This window comes from Cebus imitator, unplaced genomic scaffold (genome assembly GCF_001604975.1).
Source record: "Cebus imitator isolate Cc_AM_T3 unplaced genomic scaffold, Cebus_imitator-1.0 Scaffold240, whole genome shotgun sequence".
NCBI lineage: Eukaryota > Metazoa > Chordata > Mammalia > Primates > Cebidae > Cebus > Cebus imitator.
The window spans coordinates 139,210-160,900 of record NW_016107555.1 but is presented as its reverse complement, the minus strand read 5'-3'; the positions used below and the strand labels follow the sequence as shown (position 1 = coordinate 160,900).

At 49.8% G+C, this 21,691-nt stretch overlaps 1 protein-coding gene across 4 annotated transcripts in view; it reads left to right on the top strand.

Moving 5' to 3' along the window:
- Positions 1 to 21,691, top strand: part of ACOT7 (acyl-CoA thioesterase 7) — a 123,937-nt gene that overhangs the window by 60,141 nt on the left and 42,105 nt on the right. For all 4 annotated transcript variants that reach the window (XM_017498283.2, XM_017498281.2, XM_017498285.2 and 1 more), the window contains exons 5-6: positions 677 to 791; positions 11,767 to 11,853. In XM_017498283.2, the coding sequence (XP_017353772.1) occupies positions 677 to 791; positions 11,767 to 11,853 (202 nt within the window). The remainder of the gene's footprint in view (positions 1 to 676; positions 792 to 11,766; positions 11,854 to 21,691) is intronic.

Below are 21,691 nucleotides of genomic sequence, written 5' to 3'. Positions count from 1 at the left end.
ACTTTGGTAGGTCAAGGCAGGCAGATCACGAGGTCAAGAGCTCGAGACCATCCTGGCCAACGTGGTAAAACCATCATCTCTACTAAAAATACTAAAGTTAGCTGGGTCTCTACTAAAAGTACAAAAATTAGCTGGGCGTGCTGGTGCGCGCCTGTAGTCCCAGCTGCTTGGGGGGATGAGGCAGAATAATCACTTGAACCCGGAGGGCAGAGGTTGCAGTGAGCTGAGATCACACCACTGCTCTCTAGCCTGGGACAGAGCAAGACTCTGTCTCAAAAATCAATAAAATAAATTTTAAAAATAAAGAAAAATTGGGAATAAGTGCCCACATAGTTAGAAAAACCATGTTAAATGATGCAGTGAAGTAGCAAAACACAGTTGCTTTTAAACTCCACATACAGCACCATAGAGCTTTTTTATCTATTTGTGGGCACAAAAGCAAGTCCAGGAAGGATCTAAACCGAACATCTGACCCAGGTTGTCTCTGGGGAGTGGAGCTGCCTGGGATTCCTCTCTTTCTGTATTCTTATTACTTATATTAAATACACATGAACAAGAAAAAATAGTCTCAGTTACAAAAGGCTGTGTGACATAAGGGGCCTAGGGTTGTGGCCATTGGGCAAGGGGAGGAGGCCGCGTCCCACCTGGGCCTGACATGTCTCTGGTTTCCCCGCAGTATTCCCGGCAGGAGCAGGAGGAGGAGGGCCGGAAGCGATACGAAGCCCAGAAGCTGGAGCGCATGGAGACCAAGTGGAGGAATGGGGACATCGTCCAGCCAGTCCTCAACCCAGGTGAGAGCCGCAGGCACCAGCAGCAGGTGCCTCTCCTCGCTGGGGACGCATAGGAGGCAGGAGCTGACCAGGCCTACGTGAGCCTCCTGTTTGAGGATCCCCAGGTGCTGAGTGCACTCTCCTGGAACTGGTCTCTCTGGGGTCCCCAGAGAGGGCTGTCCCCCAGCCCTGCCCCGAGCCATGTAGACCCCTCCAGTCACACAGCTGGAAAGTGACCTGAGCAACTCAGCAATTCTCAAGAGGGCACTGCACGTGGGTCCTCCATTGCCAGGCAGGCGGCTGCACTTGTTCACAGGGAATTGGTTTTTGTTGTATCTTTTCCTCGTGTTGACTCAGTGTCTTGTTCTTTCTTTTTTTGAGACAGAGTCTCACTCTGTCCCCCAGGCTGGAGTACAGTGGCACAATCTTGGCTCATTGAAGCCTTTGCCTCCTGAGTTCAAGCAATTGAACCCTGCCTCAGTCTTCTGAATACCTGATATTAAGGCACGGGCCACCATACCGGGCTAATTTTTGTATTTTTAGTAGAGATGGGATTTCACTATGCTAGCCAGGGTGGTCTTGAACTGCTGACCTTAAGTAATGAGACTGCCTTGGCCTCCCAAAGTGCTGGGACTGTAAGTGTGAACCACAGCACCCGGCCAGGTCCCTTGTTCTTGATGGATTTCCAGCTCATCCAAAAAAGAAAAACCGGCAGCAGTTCTACAGGCGGCACTATTCTCGGCCCCGCTGTTCAGATATTGACTGGGGGAGTGGCTCTGCAGGTCGGGCACTGGGCTCTGTAGTGTGCCCAGCTTCCCTGCAGTGTTGGTCCCTTCTGTCCATCCATCCTCTTGCCCACATGTCACAATGCTCTGGCTTTCACAAAATGTTCATCCAAAATCCAAACAAATGCACAACGAGTTGTTTTCCCTCAAGCAAGGACTTTCTACCCAGGGAACTCCCGAGTTCCTAGAAACAGTTCCGGGCATGGGCCCTGGGGAGCGTCAGTCCCCCTAGGAACAGGGTGAGCCTTCGGGGGCAGGCAGTGAGTGCTACCCATCTCCCCACTGCACACATGGGGGTCACGTTGTAATAGTGGCGGGAGAACTCCCTCTGAAATGCACTGTGTGCTTCTCTGCCTCCCTGCGACGGCCTGGGTTTGTGGCGTATTCATGCTCTCTGCCGGGTTCCACAGGGCGCCGTCCTCACGCAGCCTGGGGAGGGTTTTCTGCCCCCCACTGCCCTTTGAGGGACCCCGGCCATGGCAGGTGTTTGGGTTTCTGACCCGGCTTTCTCTGTTTTGCCGCCACCCTCGGCATCGGTCAGGACCTGCCACAAGTAATCCCTTTTCCCCTGCGATGTGCCTGTGACGTGGGCTCCACTCTGGGGTCCACCTGCTCGCAGCCATGCTGGAGAGGCACCCTGGCCCTGCTAACCCAGACTCGGGGCATGGTTCCGGCTGCCCACCTCCCTGGCCTCGTCCACATCAGGATCAAGGGGGACTGGGGGGACTGGAGAAAGCACAGATTACCACCTGTCTTTCCGCGCTAGGCTGCTGGCGCACAGCAGGCACATGCCTGACTTCCAGACGGGTTAGCTTGAGGCTTGGACAGGGGTTTGTGTGTCTTTGCATCACATTTGTGTCTCTGACTCAGTCTGTGCTCCAGCCTCAACTTGCCAAAAGCGGACTGGTTGTCACCTTAGGTCAGTGGGACTGCGTAGGTTGGTTTCTTTACTGTTGGGGAATCTGCCGTAGCTTTCTTCTCTTTTCACATTGAAGGAAGGAAGGGAGGGAGGGAGGGAGAGGAAGGAAGGAGAGGGTAGGAAGGAAGGAGAGGGAAGGAAGGAAAGAGAGAAGAAATTAATCTATCAGTATTAATAGAAAGAATAGTGCTGCTTTGATGAAACCTCAGTGAAGAGATACCTTTTTTTTTTTTCCTGAGATGAAGTATTACTCTGTCGCCCAGGCTGGATTACAGTGGCATAATCTCAGCTCACTGCAACTTCTGCCTCCTGGGTTCAAGCAATTCTTCTGCCTCAGCCTCCCAAGTAGCTGGGATTACAGGCGCACATCACCATGCCCGGCTAATTTTTGTATTTTTAGTAGAGACAAGGTTTCACCATGTTGGCCAGGCTGGTCTCGAACTCCTGACCTTGTGATTCACCCACCTCGGTCTCCCAAAGTGTTGGGATTACAGGTGTGAGCCACCGTGCCCGGCCTGAGATACCTTTTAAAAATAAAATTTAAATAGACAGCGAGTTTCTCAACATAGCAATATATCAGACAGGCTTGGAGGCATGTGCTGGGACAGACAGTGCTCAGGCTCTGCTTTTGGGAGGGCAGCCCAGCGGGCAGGTCAGACACAGGCCCCAAGGACCATGATGGGATGCCGGGGGGGAAAGTGTCTTGGGAAAGGCACCAATACGGTGCTCAGGGTCAGAAGATATGTCCACAATCAAATACCTAGAGCCGTGAATCGGACCTTACATGGAAAATGGGTCTTTGCAGATAGGGTTACACTAAGGATGTTGAGATGAGGTCATCTGGATTACCCAGGTGGGCCCCAAATCCAGTGACAGGTGCCCTTGTAAGAGATGAGCAGAGGCCACGTCTAGCCTAACACAAAGGGGACGTGGAGGAGAGGGTCTGGGTGGAACATGGGGGCTGCCTGGACCTACCTTTTCATGAGCGGTTTCTGGAGAGGGCTTGCGGCCGGTGTCAGACCGTGGCGGGCTGAGGAAGCGGGCAGCGCTGCCGGGCTGACTCTGGCTTTGAGAGGTATAGATTAGATCCTAGCTTCTGCCTTTGACTGACCGTCAGGGACACTAAAATTAATCAAGATTTTCAATCAGTTTAAATTCCTTTACCCGTGGGATTCTGTTGTTTGCCAGCCTCTGATTGGCTGTAAATTTACACATGATATTTTTCAGAATGTAGTATTCAATATTATTCAGAGTTGGCCTTCTAAATCTCAAGATTTCCTGATTTTCATGTGCTTTTATTTTTACTTTTTTGTTTTATAAAAATGCGTCTTCCTCAGATGATTGGATTAGAGACTTGGCTTTTAAACGTTTCTGAGGAAGTCTCATGGCCATTCTTTCTTGAGTATATCTGATCATCTGCATCTCTGACTCTCATTTCTGGGTGGAGCTGGCATCTCAGTGGCAGGGCTAGACTGGTCCTCCTTGTCAGAGCTGCCCAGTGCCCTCGGGAGCCAGGAGTATGCTCCTGAGACCAGCCTGGTCTCCTGTCTGGTGGCTCAGTGTGGATGAGTTTGGGTTTGGGAGGGGTGTCCTTGTCAATGGGTACAGCAGCTCAGGGAGAAGAGTGTGTGTCCTTGGCATTGGGGTCTTTCTTTTTTTTTCTTTTTTTTTTTTGAGACAGAGTCTTGCTCTGTCGATAGGTGCCAGGCTGGATTGCAGTGGCATAATCTCAGCTCACTGCAATCTCTGCCTTTTGGGTTCAAGCAATTCTCCTGCCTCAGCCTCCCGAGTAGCTGGGACTACAGGCATGCGCTGCTACGCCCAGCTAATTTTTGTATTTTTTAGTAGAGATGGGGTTTCACCATGTTGGCCAGGATGGTGTCGATCTCTTGACCTCGTGATCCGCCCGCCTCGGCCTCCCAAAGTGCTGGGATTACAGGCGTGAGCCACCGCGCCCGGCCGGCATTGGGGTCTTTCTAACGGGTGTGAGACATGCTGTCCCTTCCTGTGGGGGGCCTCTCCCTCTCTGCCCTGGAGAGGACATCTTGCCCTTTGACTTGCCTCCTCCCAGCCCCCACACCTCCCACGTCCCGAATCTCATCTTAGAGCCAGAGTTCAGACGGTTGCCTAGCAACCTCCACAGGGGCAGCCTCTCTTTCAGGTAGCTCAGAGTCTGTGAGTTCCTTAAAAGCCTGTTGTCCAATATATACAGCTGTAATTAGTGATTTTTTTTTTTTTTTTTGAGACAGTATTTTACTCTGTCACCCAGGCTGGAGTGTAGAGTGCAGTGGCGCCATCTCAGCTCACTGCAACCTCTGCTTCCCAGGTTCAAGCAATTCTCCTACCTCAGCCTCCCGAGTAGCCGGAATTACAGGCATACCACCATGCCTAGCTAATTTTTGTATTTTTAGTGTAATTATTTTGTAATTTTAGTGTAATTTTTGTGTTTTTAGAGGCAGGGTTTCACCATGTTGGGCAGGCTAGTGTCCAACTCCTGACCTCAGGTGATCCACCCACCTTGGCCTCCCAAAGTGCTGGGATTACGGGCGTGAGCCACCACGCCTGGCTTTTTTTTTTTTTTTTTCTCCAGGCAGAGTCTCACTCTGTTGCCCAGGCTGGAGTGCAATGGTGTGATCTCCGCTCACTGCAACCTCTGCCTCCCGGGTTCAAGTGATTTGGTACCTCAGCCTCCCGAGTACCTGGGATTACAGGCATGCGCCACTGTGCCCTGTGAATTTTTGTATTTTTAGTAGAGACAGGGTTTCGCCATGTTGGCCAGACTGGTCTCAGACTCCTGACGTCGTGATCGGCCCACCTTGTCTTCCCGAAATGTTGAGATGACAGGCGTGAACCTCTGCACCCGGCCCAATATATAATTTTTTAAAGGCCAGTTATCCTTATTGTTTTCTCCATCTGACAAGAGAAAATGAAATTACCATGAGCTCCTCGGATTCATAGCTGTCGGCTGTCCAGCTTCGACTGTGTAGGGACTGTGCGGCCATATGGCTGTCCATTTTTAGGGCTTATGACAAAATTAGCCCTGCCTCACACAAGTTCAGGGGCCTGCCTCTAGCCCTTGGGTTGAAAATAGTGTTCACTTCCAGGCCTGGTCCAGCCCTTCCAATGCAGATGGGGTCTTGGTAGGTCACCTAGCCCCTGGCTCTTGGATTGGGATCTGCTTCCTGGGGTCAGGCAGTGCTCTGGCCAAGTCCCAGGAAGATCTGCCCTCAGCCATCCACGAGGGTGTGAGCGTGGTGAGCGTGGCCAGGCCTGGGGGTCGGCCCAGGGTCTGAAGTGCCTTCCACCCGATGCCTCTAGCCCTCTGGCCAGGCCCATAGTCCTGCTCGCATAAGCAGTAGTTTGGGGGCTGGGGGCATGGGGGAAGCAAGAGAGGATGGGGGAGGAAGGGAGGTGCTAAAGTTGGACCACCTAGGTTTGAACCCAGCTCTGCTGCCTTCATGGGAACTTAACATCTCTGTGACTCAGTTTCCTCAGCTGGAACCAGAGATGGTGAAACTGAAACCGAAACCATAGGCTTGTGAAGATGACATAAACACCTAACACCCATGAAGCCCTGGAAATTGCTTGTCACATAGGACGGGGTCTGGAAAGGGGAGTTTTGTGTTATGGCTGTGGAAACCTCGCCCACTGCTACCCTGAGGGCCTGTTTCAGGCTCCTCACATCATTTTGAAACTGCAGGTTCGAAGATTGGGCACGGCATTAGTCAAGGTCTTCCTTACTGCTGCAGCAGACAAACCTGAATACCCTTGCGGGTCCCGCAGCCGAGGTTCATTTCCTCCTTAGGTAAAGTCCAAATCAGGCTTCCCTAATGGGCTGGATTTCCTCCAAACGGTAGAGATGTAGGGATTCCGGCCCCTTCAGTCCTGTACCTCCACTATCTTTAATGGGTAGCTTTGATGGTTACCTTGGAAGGGGACAGAGTGGGGAGGCTCACACATCTGAGGTTTCCGTGGGTCAGGCCTGGAAGCAGCATTTCACTCTGCTCACACCCTGGACATGAGTGGTATTTCCACACCCACTGCAGAGGAGGCAGGGCAGCACGGCCCTGCTGTGTGTGGAGACAGGCTTGGTCGTCTCTGCCTGGCCCTGCCCCTCCAGTCACCAGATCCCTGTTGTGTTTGTTGCACACTTGGAGCACCTCACCCTCAAGGATGACCTCCTGAATTTCTGGCTGGCCTCCGTGCTGACCTCAGAGTGTAGCAGCTGGCTGTATGCACGCAGTCTTCTCCGTTGTGTTCAGATGCAATTCTTCATGTTCCTGCAGCCGATGAACTAAGATGATGAGTTATCTGCACTTGCAGCCTTTGTACGGCAGTGGAAGAAGGAACAGAAGAGCACACTCATCTAGAAAGGAAAGAACGGGAGCTACCCAGGAGCCCCTGGCCCAAGCAGAGATGACTCTTGCCAGGGTCTGAGCTGTGGCCATGGGGAAGGATCTTTGGTGAGACCCTGATTCCGCTCTTGCGGAGGAACTACATGGTCCCTGGCTCAGCCTCCTCGAAGGTTCTTCCCTGTTCATTATCCTCCATGTCCTCATCCAAGTGGGCACCACGAAATGGGGCCCTCAGCCCGCCTCCTGCCTGTCTACGTTTGGGGAGGTTACTTTACGGTTTTCATAGTCAAAAGCTTTTTTTTTTTCTTTTTTTTTTTTAGAAAAGAAAGAAAGAAAAGAAAAGAAAAAGAATGAAGGAGAGGAAGAAAGAGGAAGAGGGAGAGAGAATGGGAGGGTTGCTTTATTGCCCGGGCTAGAATGCAGTCTAAAAATGGGTATGCCAATAATTGTGCTTAATCATGAAGACATGAAAAAAATGAGGGAAGAAAATGACAAACAAGCAGCCAACTAATATTTCATTTAAACCTGTAAGTAGGTGTGATGTGGTACTGATAAGAGTGTGTATTTTGTGTATTTAAAGTGGACAGTTCTATAAATGTTTATTAAGTTTACTTGTTCCGGATCTGAATTCAAGTCCTAGATATCCTCGTTAATTTTCTGTCTGTTGATCTGTCTAATATTGATGTTGAAGTCTCCCACTATTATTGTGTGGGAGTCTAAGTCTCTTTATAAGTCTTATGTATCTGGGTGTTCCTGTATTGGGTGCGTATATATTTAGGATCGTTAGCTCTTCTTGTTGCATTGATCCTTTTATCATTATGTAATGTCCTTCTTTGCCTCTTTTGATCTTTGTTGCTTTAAAGTCTATTTTATCAGAGGCAAAAATTGCAACTCCTGCTTTTTATTTATTTATTTATTTTTGCTCTCCATTTGGTTGGTAAATCTTTCTCCATCCCTTTGTTTTGATTCTTTGCGTATCCGTGCATGTGAGATGGGTCTGCATTCAGCATACCGATGGGTTTTGGCTGTGTCTTTTGATTGGGGAATTTAGTCGATTTAAATTTAGGATTAACAATAATATATGTGAGTTTAATACTGCCATTTGATGCTAGCTGGCTGTTTTGCCCATTAGTTGATATAAATTCTTCATTATGTTGATGCTCTTTACTTTTTGGCATATTTTTGGAAAGGCTGATACTGGTTGTTCCCTTCTATGTGAAGTGGTTCTTTCAGAAGCTCTTGTAAAGCAGGGCTGGTGGTGATGAACTCTCTGAGTGCTTGCTTGTTCACAAAAGATTTTATTTTTCCTTCGCTTATGAAGCTTAGTTTGGCTGGATGTAAAATTCTGGGCTGAAAGTTCTTTTCTTTAAGGATGTTGAATATTGGCCCCCACTCTCCTCTGGCTTGTAGGGTTTCTGCTGAGAGATCTGCTCTGAGTCTGATAGGCTTCCCTTTATGGGTAACCTGACCTTTCTCTCTGGCTGCCCTCAGTATTTTCTCCTTCATTTCAACCCTGGTGAATCTGACGATTATGTGCCTTGGGGTCGGTCTTCTTGAGGAATATCTTTATGGTGTTCTCTGTATTGCCTGGAGTTGAATATTGTCCTGCCTTGCTAGGTTGGGAAAGTTTTCCTGAATAATATCCTGAAGCATATTTTCTAGCTTGGATTGATTCTCTTCGTCACATTCAGGTATGCCTATCAAGCGTAGATTAGGTCTTTTCACATAGTCCCATATTTCTTGGAGACTTTGCTCATTCCTTTTTATCCTTTTTTCTCTAATCTTGTCTTCTCGTTTTATTTCAGTAAGTTGGTCTTTGGCCTCTGATATCCTTTCTTCTGCATGATCAATTCGGCTGTTAAAACTTGTGCATACTTTGCGAAGTTCTCGTATTGTGTTTTTCAGCTCCATTAATTCACTTATATTCCTCTCTAGATTGTCTATTCTCGTTAGCATTTCGTCAAACCTTTTTTCAAAGTTCTTAGTTTCTTTGCATTGGGTTAGAACAAGTTCTTTTAGCTCACAGAAGTTTCTTATCATTCTACCTTTTGAAGCCTGCTTCTGTTAATGGAACGCAGTCGTTCTCCATCAAAAGCTTTTTCTCAGTCCAGGCAAATTCATATTCCTCGTAAACTTGGTAGGCATCTGATCTGTCTGCCTCCAGCCAGTTCCACGTGATGGGAACCACACCCAGCATTCTTTCCAAGTGTCATGCCCCAGCCTGGTGTATGTGGTTGCTTTTCCATCCCACTTTACCCCACGGTCTTTCTCATTCTCAAGACACACATGGCTGGGTAAACCACACCTTAATCTGTTTTTGGACACAAGGCTGAGTTTTAATGGGCTTTGGATTTCAGTCTCCTTCAGTTCCCAGATCAATCAACAATAGGCTTTTCCAGTCTTTCAATGCCCCACACTTCTGGCCTCTTCTCGGAGCCCCTCCCCTCGTGCTATTGTAGGTTTCAGGCTATGCTCAATTCCTCTGAGGCCCAAGGTGCCCTCAGCGATTGCAGGCTGGTTTTGGCCACCCCTAGACCCTGGCAGGCCCACACTGAAGTGGCAGGTGGGAGAACGGGCATCCCCTCCCTTGGGCCATAACACAGGTTGTGTGAACTGACTGCAACACAGGGACGTCGGGACCCCCAGGGAATCCTTCTCGGAAGTCTTGGTGCTCGGAGGGGTCTGTTGGTTGGCTTTGAGCCAGCTCCCGGAGGGGCTCATATGCAAGGACCTCTTGATGCACATTCAGGAGTGTGTGTGGGTGGGGCGGTCCCTAGGATGTCGCTGTCCCTAGAATGTGGCTTCTTGGAAGGGGCACTCTGCTTCTGACTCCATGACAGGCTACTTTTCCCACACACCTTGGCATGAGGGCGAGCGCAGGGCAGGAATGAAGAACCTCACATGGCAGCTAGCAGTGACCAGGAGAGAAGGCAGAGGAACCGGTTTGAAATTGTGTGTGTGGAGTGTACCTGTGTGCTGGGGCTGCTGTGACAAGAGTGCCCACCAAAACGGCAGAAATTCGTCTCACAGTCCTGGAGGCTGGAAGGCCAAGGACAAGGTGCTGGCAGGCTGGAGCCTCCCGAGGCCTCTCTGCTGGGCTTGTAGATGCCATCTTGCCTTGTATGGGTCTGTCCTCACCTCCTCCTCTTGTGAAGACACCAGCCCACCCTCATGACCTCATTTTAACTTAGTTACTTCTTTAAAGATCCTTTCTTTACACTCAGTCACATTCTGAGGCACTCAACGTCAGGACCTCAACATATGATTTGTGGGGACACAATTTAGCCCATGACCTAGAGGCACATCAGAGCCTCAGAAATGACACTTGGGCCGGGAGTGGTGGCTCACACCTGTAATCCCAGCACTTTGGGAGGCGAGGCAGGTGGATCACCTGAGGTCAGGGTTTAAGACCAGCCTGGCCAACATGGTGAAACCCCGTCTCTACTAAGAATACAAAAATCAGCCGGGTGTGGTGGCATATGCCTGAGTAGTTCCAGCTACTCAGGAGGCTGAGGCAGGAGGATCGCTTGAACCAGGGAGGCGAGCGTTGCAGTGAGCTGAGATCATGCCATTGCACTCCAACCTGGGCAACAAGAGCGAAACTCCATCTCAAAAAAAAAAAGAGAGAGAGAGAGAAAGAAAGAAATGACATTGGACACTTAGGAGACCCCAGGTATCAGGTTCTGGGTCAGGACCACCCTTCGTCCCACCAGCTTTTTGGCTGCTGAGAAACATTACTTGCCAAAGGCCAGACCTAGAAAGGACCTGCATTAATCTGTAATGAGTCCCTGTCATTTCATGGCCCAGTGGGCTGGCATGTTCAACAGCTCAGGGCTGGCCGGGCAGGAATGAGCTGCCCTTTCTGAGTGCCAGCTGTCCTGGGCAGGGAACAAATGAAGTCTCGTTACTGACCAGAAGGCCTTGGGGGTAGAGGGTGGGTGTGCACGCCAGGCTGGTTTACACAGGTGTCTGCCCAGGGGATCTTGCGTGGGTTTTATCTCCATCCTGTGAGAAAAAACAGTGTTGAGAAAGGTCTGCCTTCTGACTGGGTGCGGTGGCTCACACCTATAATCCCAGAACTTTGGGAGGCTGAGACAGGTGGATCGCCTGAGGTCAGGAGTTCAAGACCAGCCAGGCCAACATGGTGAAACGCCGTCTCTACAAAAAATACAAAAATTAGCTGGGTGTGGATGCACATACCTGTAATCTGAACTACTCAGGAGGCTGAGGCACGAGAATCGCTTGGACCTGGGAGGTGGATGCTGCAGTGAGCTGAGATTGTACCACTGTACTTCAGCCTGGGCAACAGAGTGAGACTCTGTCTCCAAAAAAAGAGAAAGCTCTGCCTTTCAGAGACTGGAAGCTATATTTCATCTTCTTTTTTTCTGAAGTGCAGCCTCTTAAAGATAGTTCAGGAGCACTGCAGTGTTGGGTGACCGAAGCTCCCCCAAGGCATTCGCAAGAGTGAGGCGATGGAGGAGTGAATGGGGTAGGGGCCGGCCGGAGGGAAGAGCTTGCACCCTGCGGAGCTGTACATTCTCGGGCCGGTGGAGTAACTTACAGAAACACTGTGGCACTTCTGATAAAATTGGAAATGCAAGTCCGATGTTAACTACAGCCCAGTGGAGGGTCACGTGCAATCTCACAGCTTTGAGAGGCTTAGTGGCTACCCCTGGGCAGGGCCTTGCAGGGCACTGATGGCCCCAGAGAGTCTCCTCATGACCCACTAACAGAATGGCTCATGAATCCTTGAAAGCCTCTCCTTCACCCAGTGTAGCCTGTTTAGAGACCATGGTTTTCCTTAGAGAAATCATAGCTGATCGCCTTTGGACATATTTGTTGACTGTGCGACCTCAGGGTGGTTTCGGCATTGCCAGACCTTTCAGCTGTGGCAGTCAGTCCACCCCATGACCAATCTCTCTCCTTTGCAATTCCAGAGCCGAACACTGTCAGCTACAGTCAGTCCAGCCTGATTCACCTGGTGGGGCCTTCAGACTGTACCCTACACGGCTTTGTGCATGGAGGTAAGAAGAAAGTGGCCTGGCCACTCCACCCTGTCCCTTGGGTCATTGTTGTTCCTCTGGGAGCCGTGCTGCCATCTGACACAGCTGAGGCTCTTGTGTTTGGTGAAGCATAAACTTAAGAATAGGCCAGGCGCAATGGCCGTGCACTTTGGGAAATGGAGGCAGGAGGATCTCCTGAGTTTAGGAGTTCGAGACCAGTCTGGGCAACATAGGGAGACTCTCTCTCTACAACAAAAATAAATAAAGCCAGGTGTGATGGCTACACCTGTAATCCCAGCTACTGGGAGGCTGAGGTGGGAAGGTCCCCTGAGCCCAGGAGGTTGAAGATGTAATGAGCCATGATCATGCCACTGCACTTCAGCCTGGGTGACAGAGCGACACCTTATCTCAAAAAAAAAGGTTGACAATAAATCACAGAAATATGCTGAGAGGCCAGGTGTGGTGGCTCACGCCCGTAGTCCTAGCACTTTGGGAGGCCGAGGTGGGTTGATCACCTGAGGTCAGGAGTTCAAGACTGGCCTGGACAACATGGCAAAACCCCATCTCTACTGAAAATACAAAAATTTGCCAGGCATGGTGGCAGCTGCTTGGGAGGCTGGGGCAGGAGAATCACTTGAATCTGGGAGGTGGAGGTTGCAGTGAGCTGAGATTGTACTCCAGCCTGGGCGACAGTGAGACTCTGTCCCAAAAAAACAGAACAAACCAGAAAATACGCTGGTGCCCGTTTTTCAAGTTGGTGATGAAAGTTAAATGGATGACTGAGTCCCGGGGGGGGTCACATGCAGCCTCGGGATCTTACAGTCGTGAGATGTTTAATGCTTGCCCTGGGTCAGGGGCAGGGCCTTGCCAGGGCACTGATGTCTCCGGAGGCTAGCACTGTGACTTGCTGACAGTGGCTCGTTAATAATGTTTGTCCTCTAATGTTTGAATTTATCTTTTCCCAGTAAGCACAGATTCCTTCTCAAACAACACAGGCCTTAAAGTTCCGAGCTCGGCTTCCTGGAATTTGAGCAGCTGGAACCCAAGAGGATTTAGCTGTAGGTTCACAGACAGACACTTTTACTTTCATAATGTGTAAAATTTTTTTTTGGAGATGGAGTCTCATTCTGTCATCCAGGCCAGAGCTGGAGTGCAGTGGCATGATCTTGGCTCACTGCAACCTCCACCTCCAGGGATTTAAGTGATTCTCCTGCCTCAGCCTCCCGAGTAGCTGGGACTGCAGGTGTGTGCCACCACACCCAGCTAATTTTTTGTATTTTTAGTAGAGTTGGGGTTTCACTGTGTTAGCCAGGATGGTCTCGATCTCCTGACCTCGTGATCCATCTGTCTCGGCCTCCCAAAGTGCTGGGATTACAGGAGTGAGCCACTGTGCCTGGCCCATAATGAGTAATTATTTTTTGTGATTTAGGGAAAACGTAGATAGCGTATCAAATCCATAATTTCATGGCTACTGTAATTTTGAATGAGACTGAAGTAAACTTTTAAGAACAAGTTGATTTGAAGAAAAGCATCAGGGAGATAAGATCATAGTGAAGTGGCATCAGTGATAGCAGAAGTTGTGAAGGCAGTACGTGGTTAGTGAAGTTTGGGCACAGCTGTTCTGGGTGTACTGAGCTATTCATCTGTCCCGAGGCATAACAAGCACTTTTGCACAATGCTGTTATTTCTAATTGCCTTTAACACCAAGTTCCCTTTTCTTCTCCATTCAGAAAACTCCTATTTATCCTTCAAAACCCAGCTCAAATGGCCCCACTCTCTGTTGGCTTACATTGATATTTCTACTAGGGATACCTCAGGAGCAGGGACTGGATTGTAGTCTTTGTGTTAGCTCCAGCACCCACAGAGAGTCAAAGTGGAACCTTGCAGATACTCATTCCATGAATGAGAGGCACCAATTACTTTCAGGTTTGGGACAGTGGGCTCTAGGCTGGAGAGCAGTGGCATCATCTTGTCTCACTGCATCCTCCGCCTCCCAGGTTCAAATGATTCTCCCACCTCCAAGCAATTCTCCCGCCTCAGCTTCCCAAGTAGCTGGGATTGCAGGCGCATGCCACCACACTCAGCTAATCTTTGCATTTTAAGTAGAGATGGGGTTTCACCATGTTGGCCAGGCTGGTCTCAAACTCTTGACCTCAAGTGATCAGCCCACCTTGGCCTCCCAAAGTGCTGGGATCACAGACTTGAGCCGCTGCACCTGGTCCTGATGTGAGATATGTGTCTTTCTTTCTTTTTTTTCTGAGATGGAGTCTCACTCTGTTGCCCAGGCTGCACTTTGGGAGACCAAGGCGGCATATCACAAGGTCAGGAGTTTGAGATCAGCCTGACCAACATGGTGAACCCCCGTCTCTACTAAAACTCCAAAAATAGGGCTGGGCACAGTGGCTCATGCCTGTAATTCCAGCACTTTGGGAGGCCAAGGCAGGCAGATCATGAGGTTAGGAGTTCGAGACCAGTCTGGCTAACATGGAGAAACCCCGTCTCTACTAGAAATACAAAAATTAGCCAGATGTGGTGGCGCGCCTCTTTAATCCCAGCTACTCAGGAGGCTGAGGCAGGAAAATCACTTGAAGCCAGGAGGCGGGTTGCAGTGAGCCGAGATTGTGCCACTGCACTCCAGCCTGGGTGACAGAGTGAGACTGCATCTCAAAAAGAAAAATACAAAAGTTAGCTGGGCATGGTGGCACGTGCCTGTAATCCCAGCTACTCAGGAGGCTGAAGCAGCTAAATCCATTGAACCCTGGAGATATGTTTCTAAAGTTTGTTTCTTTTTTAAACGAGTCCCCTTTTGGGTTTCTTTTTTCTATTTCATGATCGTTTTCCTCTTTCCACTCAGTGCTGGCCGCACTGCTCTTAAATCTGATTAACCAAGGTCTCACCAGGGGAAGCCCTGCTTTATAACTTCCCAGGCCCACGAACATTGTGACAATCAGTATCTCACTGTCCTGAGAACAGCTGTCGCCTCAGAAGCATCTCCTGTTTCCCCTTCCTTAGTGTCCCATCTCTCCCCTCCCTCGAATTCCAGGGTGGGCAGCAGCTCCCTCTTCAGAGCCTGGCCAGCCCAAGCCCGGGCTTCTGAGTATCACCTTTGAGCCTCTTATAGCTCCGTTCTGCCTGCAGTTTGTGAAACTCTGTGCTACGACTTTTGCTTATTTTGTCAACATGTTAGACGTTTTTCACTAAATGTGGCATTTCCGTCATCGCTGTCTACTTGGCACACCCTTAAGCCCAATCTTTCTTTATGTGCTGAAAGGCATCAGTGAGATGCCAGGTGTGGAAGAATCATTGGAAAAGCCCCTTGGAAGTCTATAGCATGTCATGTTCATTTACAGTGTCTAAGCTGCTTCATTGATATGGGCACATGCTAAGATGTATGTTAAGGAGTGTTTACAATGGCTTTCAATACTTAATGCCTATTTTAGTAGGGATTTTGTGCCTACCATTTGTAAAAATCTGTCTAATAATTTTACCAAGCTTAACCTTCTCTTATAGGGCCTGGTAACTCACCAGGAATGAATGAATAAAAAATGCCATGTTGAAAACACAAAACTGTGATTTTATTGTATTTTTCTGTAGAGTACTGTTGGCAAGAATGGCATCTAAAATCATTTGAATCAAAATCTTCCCTAAACTGTAATTCACTAGATGCCAGTTGCAGAAGAAAGTGGTGAAATGGATGCCAATTTAGCCTTGATTCTGTAATTCTAGACTGCGGATGTGTCTGAACAGCTGCGCCTGAGTCCCGTTTTCTGTGATTTCCACACATTGGCTAGCCTTGGACTTGAGGACTTTACACACAGGTCTGGGTGGCAATAAACTCGTGAAGGGTGTCTTGGAATGGAAGGAGGTGTTCTGGCTGGAATCGCAGATGGAATGCAGTGCTCCCACCACACAGGGGCTCATTGCTGCTTTTCTGGGTGCACAGACAGAACCTTGTGTCTTTAGCTGGGGGAATAGAAAAGATCTGGGGAGTGAGGCCGAGGGTGTGGAGGTCAGTTACCGTCCCGTGTGGGAGGAGGGTTGGCGGGGTCTGTGCAGTTCTGGGTTGAAGGGCATGTGGAGAGGGCCAGCCTGGCTTTTGATTTCTGTCTTCCTTGAGTCCTGAGAGTCACTCCATGGTCCCCTTCCCTCCTCCACAGAGTGCTAGGGTTCAGCCCAGAAAAGACCAGTTTCCTCCCTGTTCTCCCCTTCACTACCCCCACATTTGTTTGTGCAGACTGAAGGGGTGACCTAGCAGATGGCTGTGGGGGTCCAGACCTTGGGAGGTGGACGTTCTGGGGGTCAGCTAGTAGCCCTGTTCAAGGCAGACCCAGAGGAGTCTTCAACATGCATTTTTCGCTTCTTACCTTTTGGAGGCCTTGGCTTTTTCCTTGATACTTTATTTTTTATTTTTAAGTTAATTATTTTAAACTTAAGTATTGTGGGAAGGATCCAGAGGGCTTGTGGGTCTCTCTTCCTCCCATCGCTCCTTCAGGGGTAGCTGCTGTTTCTGGTTCAGGACTCGGCTTCCTAAGCATGAGGCTCCGTTGCTGTCCCTTGATGTGTAAGTTTCGGATGCGTGAGCCCCATCCCTGCTCGTTGGGTGGGGTACTATGATTACTTTCCCTGAAACTGTTACTACCATAGCCAATGGTTGCCCCATGCGCTCCAGCAGCTCCGTATGACGCCCAGTACAGTCTGGCTGCCACGGAACTGTTCCTGCCGTGTTCCTGCCGTGTTCCCTGGAGGGCTCCGCCTTCGGTCCTCTCCTCCCCATTGCTCATTCTGTGCCTGCTCTCAGCTGCTCTCCTGGGACGGTCCTTGCCATTCACCTGGGTTGGATGCCTGGATTCACCGATCTTCAGTTTTCCTGTTTGCCGGTTTTGGTGAAACGTGTCCTTCAGTGGCTCCCCAAGAAAAGCAATATGTTAACTGGAATAAAGGCTCAGCTGCCCCCCAGATAGCATGACTTCCACAAGAGAGAGGACTTTTCCTTTCTTTTAACAATGCAGCTGTGAGCGGTCCAAAGCCAATTGGCAGCCCGTGGTGCTGGGGACCCAGGCTTCTGCTGCTCTGTGGTTCCGCCAGCCCTGGGGTACCCTTTGGTGAGCCACATGTTAGCTGTCTCTTCACCAGCGTCCAGCCCCATAGGGGTGGCAGGCATATTGGAAACTGCACCCTCAACTTTTCATGTGGCCACATCTGTGGGTGAGTGAGTGCCATTGGTCAGACACGTCTGTAGACATTGGAATTACTAAGGAAGGAAGGGATAGTCTCTGTCCTGGGGCCTACAGGGTCCTCTTCCTGAGCTTTGCAGTCTCAGATGACTTCTGGCTGAGTAGGGCATTCTAGAGGGAAGTGTTCCTTACAGGGCTTGGAAGGCTTTGTCTTCTGGTCCTGAGGTTTCTGCTGGGAAATGCAGGGACTGTAGATTTTCCCTCCATTTTCTGGCCACAACCTCTGCCTGTCTGTGGGCCTGACCTTCCCTCCCCATTCCAGCCTCCAGCCCTTGGCCTATCATTGATCTTCCTGGGACTTTTTATTACTAACCCATTTAGCTGAATAACAGATCACGTGGTTTGCAGTTTCTGGGTGTTTCTTCCTAGTGAAGTGGCCTTCGTCTCTACCCCGTGCCCCAGACACCACCGGTTCACCATCCGCAGGCGGCCATGCTGTGCACTCACCTGAGAGACTTGGCTCTGCCTCCCTGGGCTCACCGTAAGCGTTCAGGAGGTTGGAAGGGGCCCGAGAACTCGAACTGCCCCCACGTGCTGTGCGATGCTGAGGCTGTTAGTCTGGAGGCCCCACCAGGCCATGTCACATCTTCCTCAATCTCTGTGCTCTAGGCCGCCCTTCCCAGGCAGTTTTGGCAGGTGGGCTCACTGTTACATAATTAAAAAGTTAGAATTCCATCCGTGGACAGCCTCTTAAAAAATTTTTATGGGTGTGTATATTTATGGGGTACATGAGATGGTTTGATTGATGTAGGCACACAGTATGAAATAAGCACATTGGCCAGGCGTGGTGGTTCATGCCTATAATCCTAGCACTTTGGGAGGCCAGGGTGGGTAGATCACTTGAGGTCAGGAGTTCGAGACCAGCCTGACTAACATGATAAAACCCCATCTCTACTAAAAATAGAAAAATAAGCTGGGCAAGGTGGCGGGTATCTGTAATCCCAGCTACTCAGGAGGCAGAGGCAGGAAAATAACTTGAGCCCAGGAGATGGAGGTTACAATGAGCTGAGACCGCGCCCTGCACTCCAGCCTGGGTGACAGAGCAAGACTCCGTCTTAAAAAAAAAGAAAAGAAAAGAAAGAAATAAGCACGTTGTGGAGAATGGAGTATCCATTTCCTCAAGACTTTATCCTTTATGTTACAAACAATCCACTTACATTCTTTTAGTTATTTTTAAATGTACAATTAAGTTATTGACCATGGTCACTCTGTTGTGCTATCAAATAGTAGGTCTTATTCATTCTTTCTATTTTTTTATACCCCTTAACCATCTCCCTGTCCCCTGCCAGCCACCCATTCTGTGGTCAGCTTTGGAGCCTTCCCCTCCGTCTCAGGCTCCTTCCTGGGCCACCAGCTCTACTGAGGGAGACGCAGCCTCCTTTGGCTTAGAGCCAGCCCTTCCTCCCCTCCTGCCCTCTTCTGTCACCTCCGTCAGATCCGGTGTATATCTCTCATCTGCTTGAGGTGGTGGTGTTGGCCCCTTCCCTGAAAGGTTGGATCTGTGGCCTCGTCTCTGCTGCCTATTAAGGTCGCTTGGGGAACTCTTAAAACCACAGACACCAAGACCCCACCTGACAGGTGACCCAGACCCCAGGGGTGTGGTGGGGGATGAGCGCAGGAGCTACAGTTTCCCAAGCTCCCCAGGGGATTCTTGGGGACTGGCTGGGGCAGGATGCCATGGCAAACGTGCCACTCTGGGGAAGACAGACGGCTGCAAGAAAGGAGCTCTCCTGGAATCACATGTCCATGAGTGTATTTCCCTTCTTAGCCAGTTTCCCAGTTCTGAAATCTGTCTTGTCATCTTCCTGGGTACTCTTCAGTGAGCAGCCCAGTAGCCATTTTTGGGCGATTTTGAGAAGCCGCAGAAAGAGCCCCATTCTATGTTTAGTTATTGTGATCCTCCTTGAATTACACCACAAGAGACCCTAACAGCTGGGGACGGAGGGAGTTGAGATACTTCGAGGCGCAGATTGAACCTTGGGGACAGCAGCAGCTCCAGCCCTGCCCTGAGACCAGCTTTGCTGGGGAACTGGCCCGACTGGCACCCTCCCAACACTGCACATGTGGGGCACATCTGCCATGTCTCTCACTTCAGCCTAGCTGTGGCCCTCATGGGGCCCTCATCCCAGGGCACGATCCTGGTTCTTCCAGTTGCTTCTCCGGGTCCTGTATCCGGGTCTTAGAGTGTGAGGGGAATGGAAGGAGGCAACGGGTCGTTCTCTGGCTTAGAAGAAAACCTCAGTGTTACTGTTCACATCAGTTCTGAGTAAAAACTAACTCTGCTCTGAGACAGAAGTCAAGGCGGCATCCTCCTTGGGAGGGGCTCGCTCGGATCCCCTGTTACTGGGAAGCATAGGATGGGGGCGTGTGGCAGGGAAGTAGGGTCACAACAGAGCTTCCTAAACTCATCTGAGCCTCAAAAACCATCTTAATGCTCTTTAAAAACGCAGATTGTGGCCGGTAGTGGTGGCTCACATATGTAATCACAGTAGTATGGGAGGCTAAGGCAGGTGGATAACTTGAGGTCAAGAGTTCGAGACCAGCCTGGCCATCATGGTGAAATGCTGTCTCTGCTAAAAATACAAAAATGAGCTGAGTGTGGTGGCAGGTGCCTGTAATCGCAAGTTACTTGGGAGGCTGAGGCAGGAGAATTGCTTGAACCTGGGAGGTGGAGGTTACAGTGAGCCAAGATCACGCCACTGCACTCCATCTAGCCTGGGCAACAGAGCAAGACTCTTTTTCAAAACAACAACAACACAGATTCCCTGGCCCTTCTCCTGAAGGATTTGCTGCAGCAGGGCTGGGTTGGAACCTAGGAACCTGTATTTTTAGTAACAAGTGCCCTGGGTGGCTCTGATGATTCAGAGGCTTCAGAAACAGCTAGAGTGTGGGTTTGTCTCAATGAATCCAGCAACTGTGCCCTCCCAGCCATGTCCCTGGACCTCTCCAGAGCATTGGACACCACTGACCTGGCCACCCTGGGGTGCCCTTATGGGATTTCAGGCCACCACGCTTTCCAAGTCCTTCATCCTCCCACACTGTTGGGCACCAGGGTGGCTGGGGGAGTGGGCCTAGGCATCTGCATGTTGATTGCACCCTGAGTGGTTCTTCCTGCCCCAGGGTGAGAACCCTGGAGCTCTATGGAGGCTCTGCCTCCTCTTCTTTCACCTGCCCCTAAGTGTGGGTGCTCACCTGAGGTCTGCCCTCACCTTCTTCCTACCTTTTCTCCTGTAAGTTCCCCTGACCTCATGGCCTCTGCTCCCGCCTCCAAGTGGCAACTGACAAATTTTCTAATATGCAGCTCAGTCATTCCTCCCAATCTCCCACAGCCTGTGGCAGCTTCACCTTGGACTTGCTCTTCCTCTGGATTCCCCACCTGCCCATCCTCCTTCTAACTTCTGAAGCTATGTGAATGGTGCCCGAGGCTGTGGCCTGTGCAGCCCTCACCTAACCTGACCTCTCTAGGCCTCTGTCTCCTCCTCACCAGTGAGATAATGCAGGGATTAGAAATAAACGAAATAGCACAGGGAAGGCAGCGGGCACGTGGGAAGCATTTAAGAAAGATCAGTTACTTTCATAACTTTTATTACATTTACTTTATTGGCTTTATTATTACAGACACAGACAGTTTTCTGCTCCGTGGAGAACCCAAGCTTTTTTCCCATATCCAGGGGAGCGTTTATAAAATAGGATCATGCACTTGACCACAAAGAGCATTTTAATTATAAGTTCCCTAAAGTGAGACCCATTAAGCCTAAGCCTCCTTAACAAGAACATAGTCCCTGGAAAGTAAACACACCTGCAAATAACTGCCAGTCGAAGAAAAAGTAAAATCTGGACTTATGATTATGTAGAAGATAATGAAAACGTAATACTTGCTATCAAAATCGGGGAGACAGCTAAAGGTGTCCTCAGAGTAAAAGTGACAAACTAGCTGGGCGTGGTGGCTCACGCCTGCATGAGGCTAAGGCGGGCGGATCACCTGAGGTCAGGAGTTCAAAGACCAGTCTGACCAGTATGGAGAAACCCCATCTCTACTAAAAATACAAAATTAGCCAGGCCTGGTGGCACATGCCTGTAATCCCAGCTACTCAGGAAACTGAGGCAGAAGAATCACTTAAATCCAGGAGATGGAGGTGTGGTGAGCCGAAATCACACCATTGCACTCCAGCCTGGGCAACAAGAGTGAAACTCTCTCTCTCTCTCTCTCTCTCTCTATATATATATATATATATATATATATATACACACACACACACACATATATATATATATATATATTTTTTTTTTTTTTTTTTAAGAAGTGACAAACTTTGAGCTTATTACTTAAAGAGGAAAATTTAAAATACCTAAGTGTTGGAACCGGGAAAAGAAAGTTAACAAAATCCATCCACTGGAAGGAGGCAGAAGGACTCGGGGCAGGAGCAGCCTGGCCTTATGTCTCCGTTAGGGACTCTGAGTCCCTCCTCTCCCCATATCTTGGAGCTGTCCCCCAGCCTCCTACTCGAGTCCCCCAACTCCAAGTCTTACCACCATAGAGCCTGTAACATTTGGGGCATCAGAGCTTGTTCCACTGTCCTGTCCAAGTCTAAGCACCCTCTGGTTGCAGCCTACTAGGCACTGCC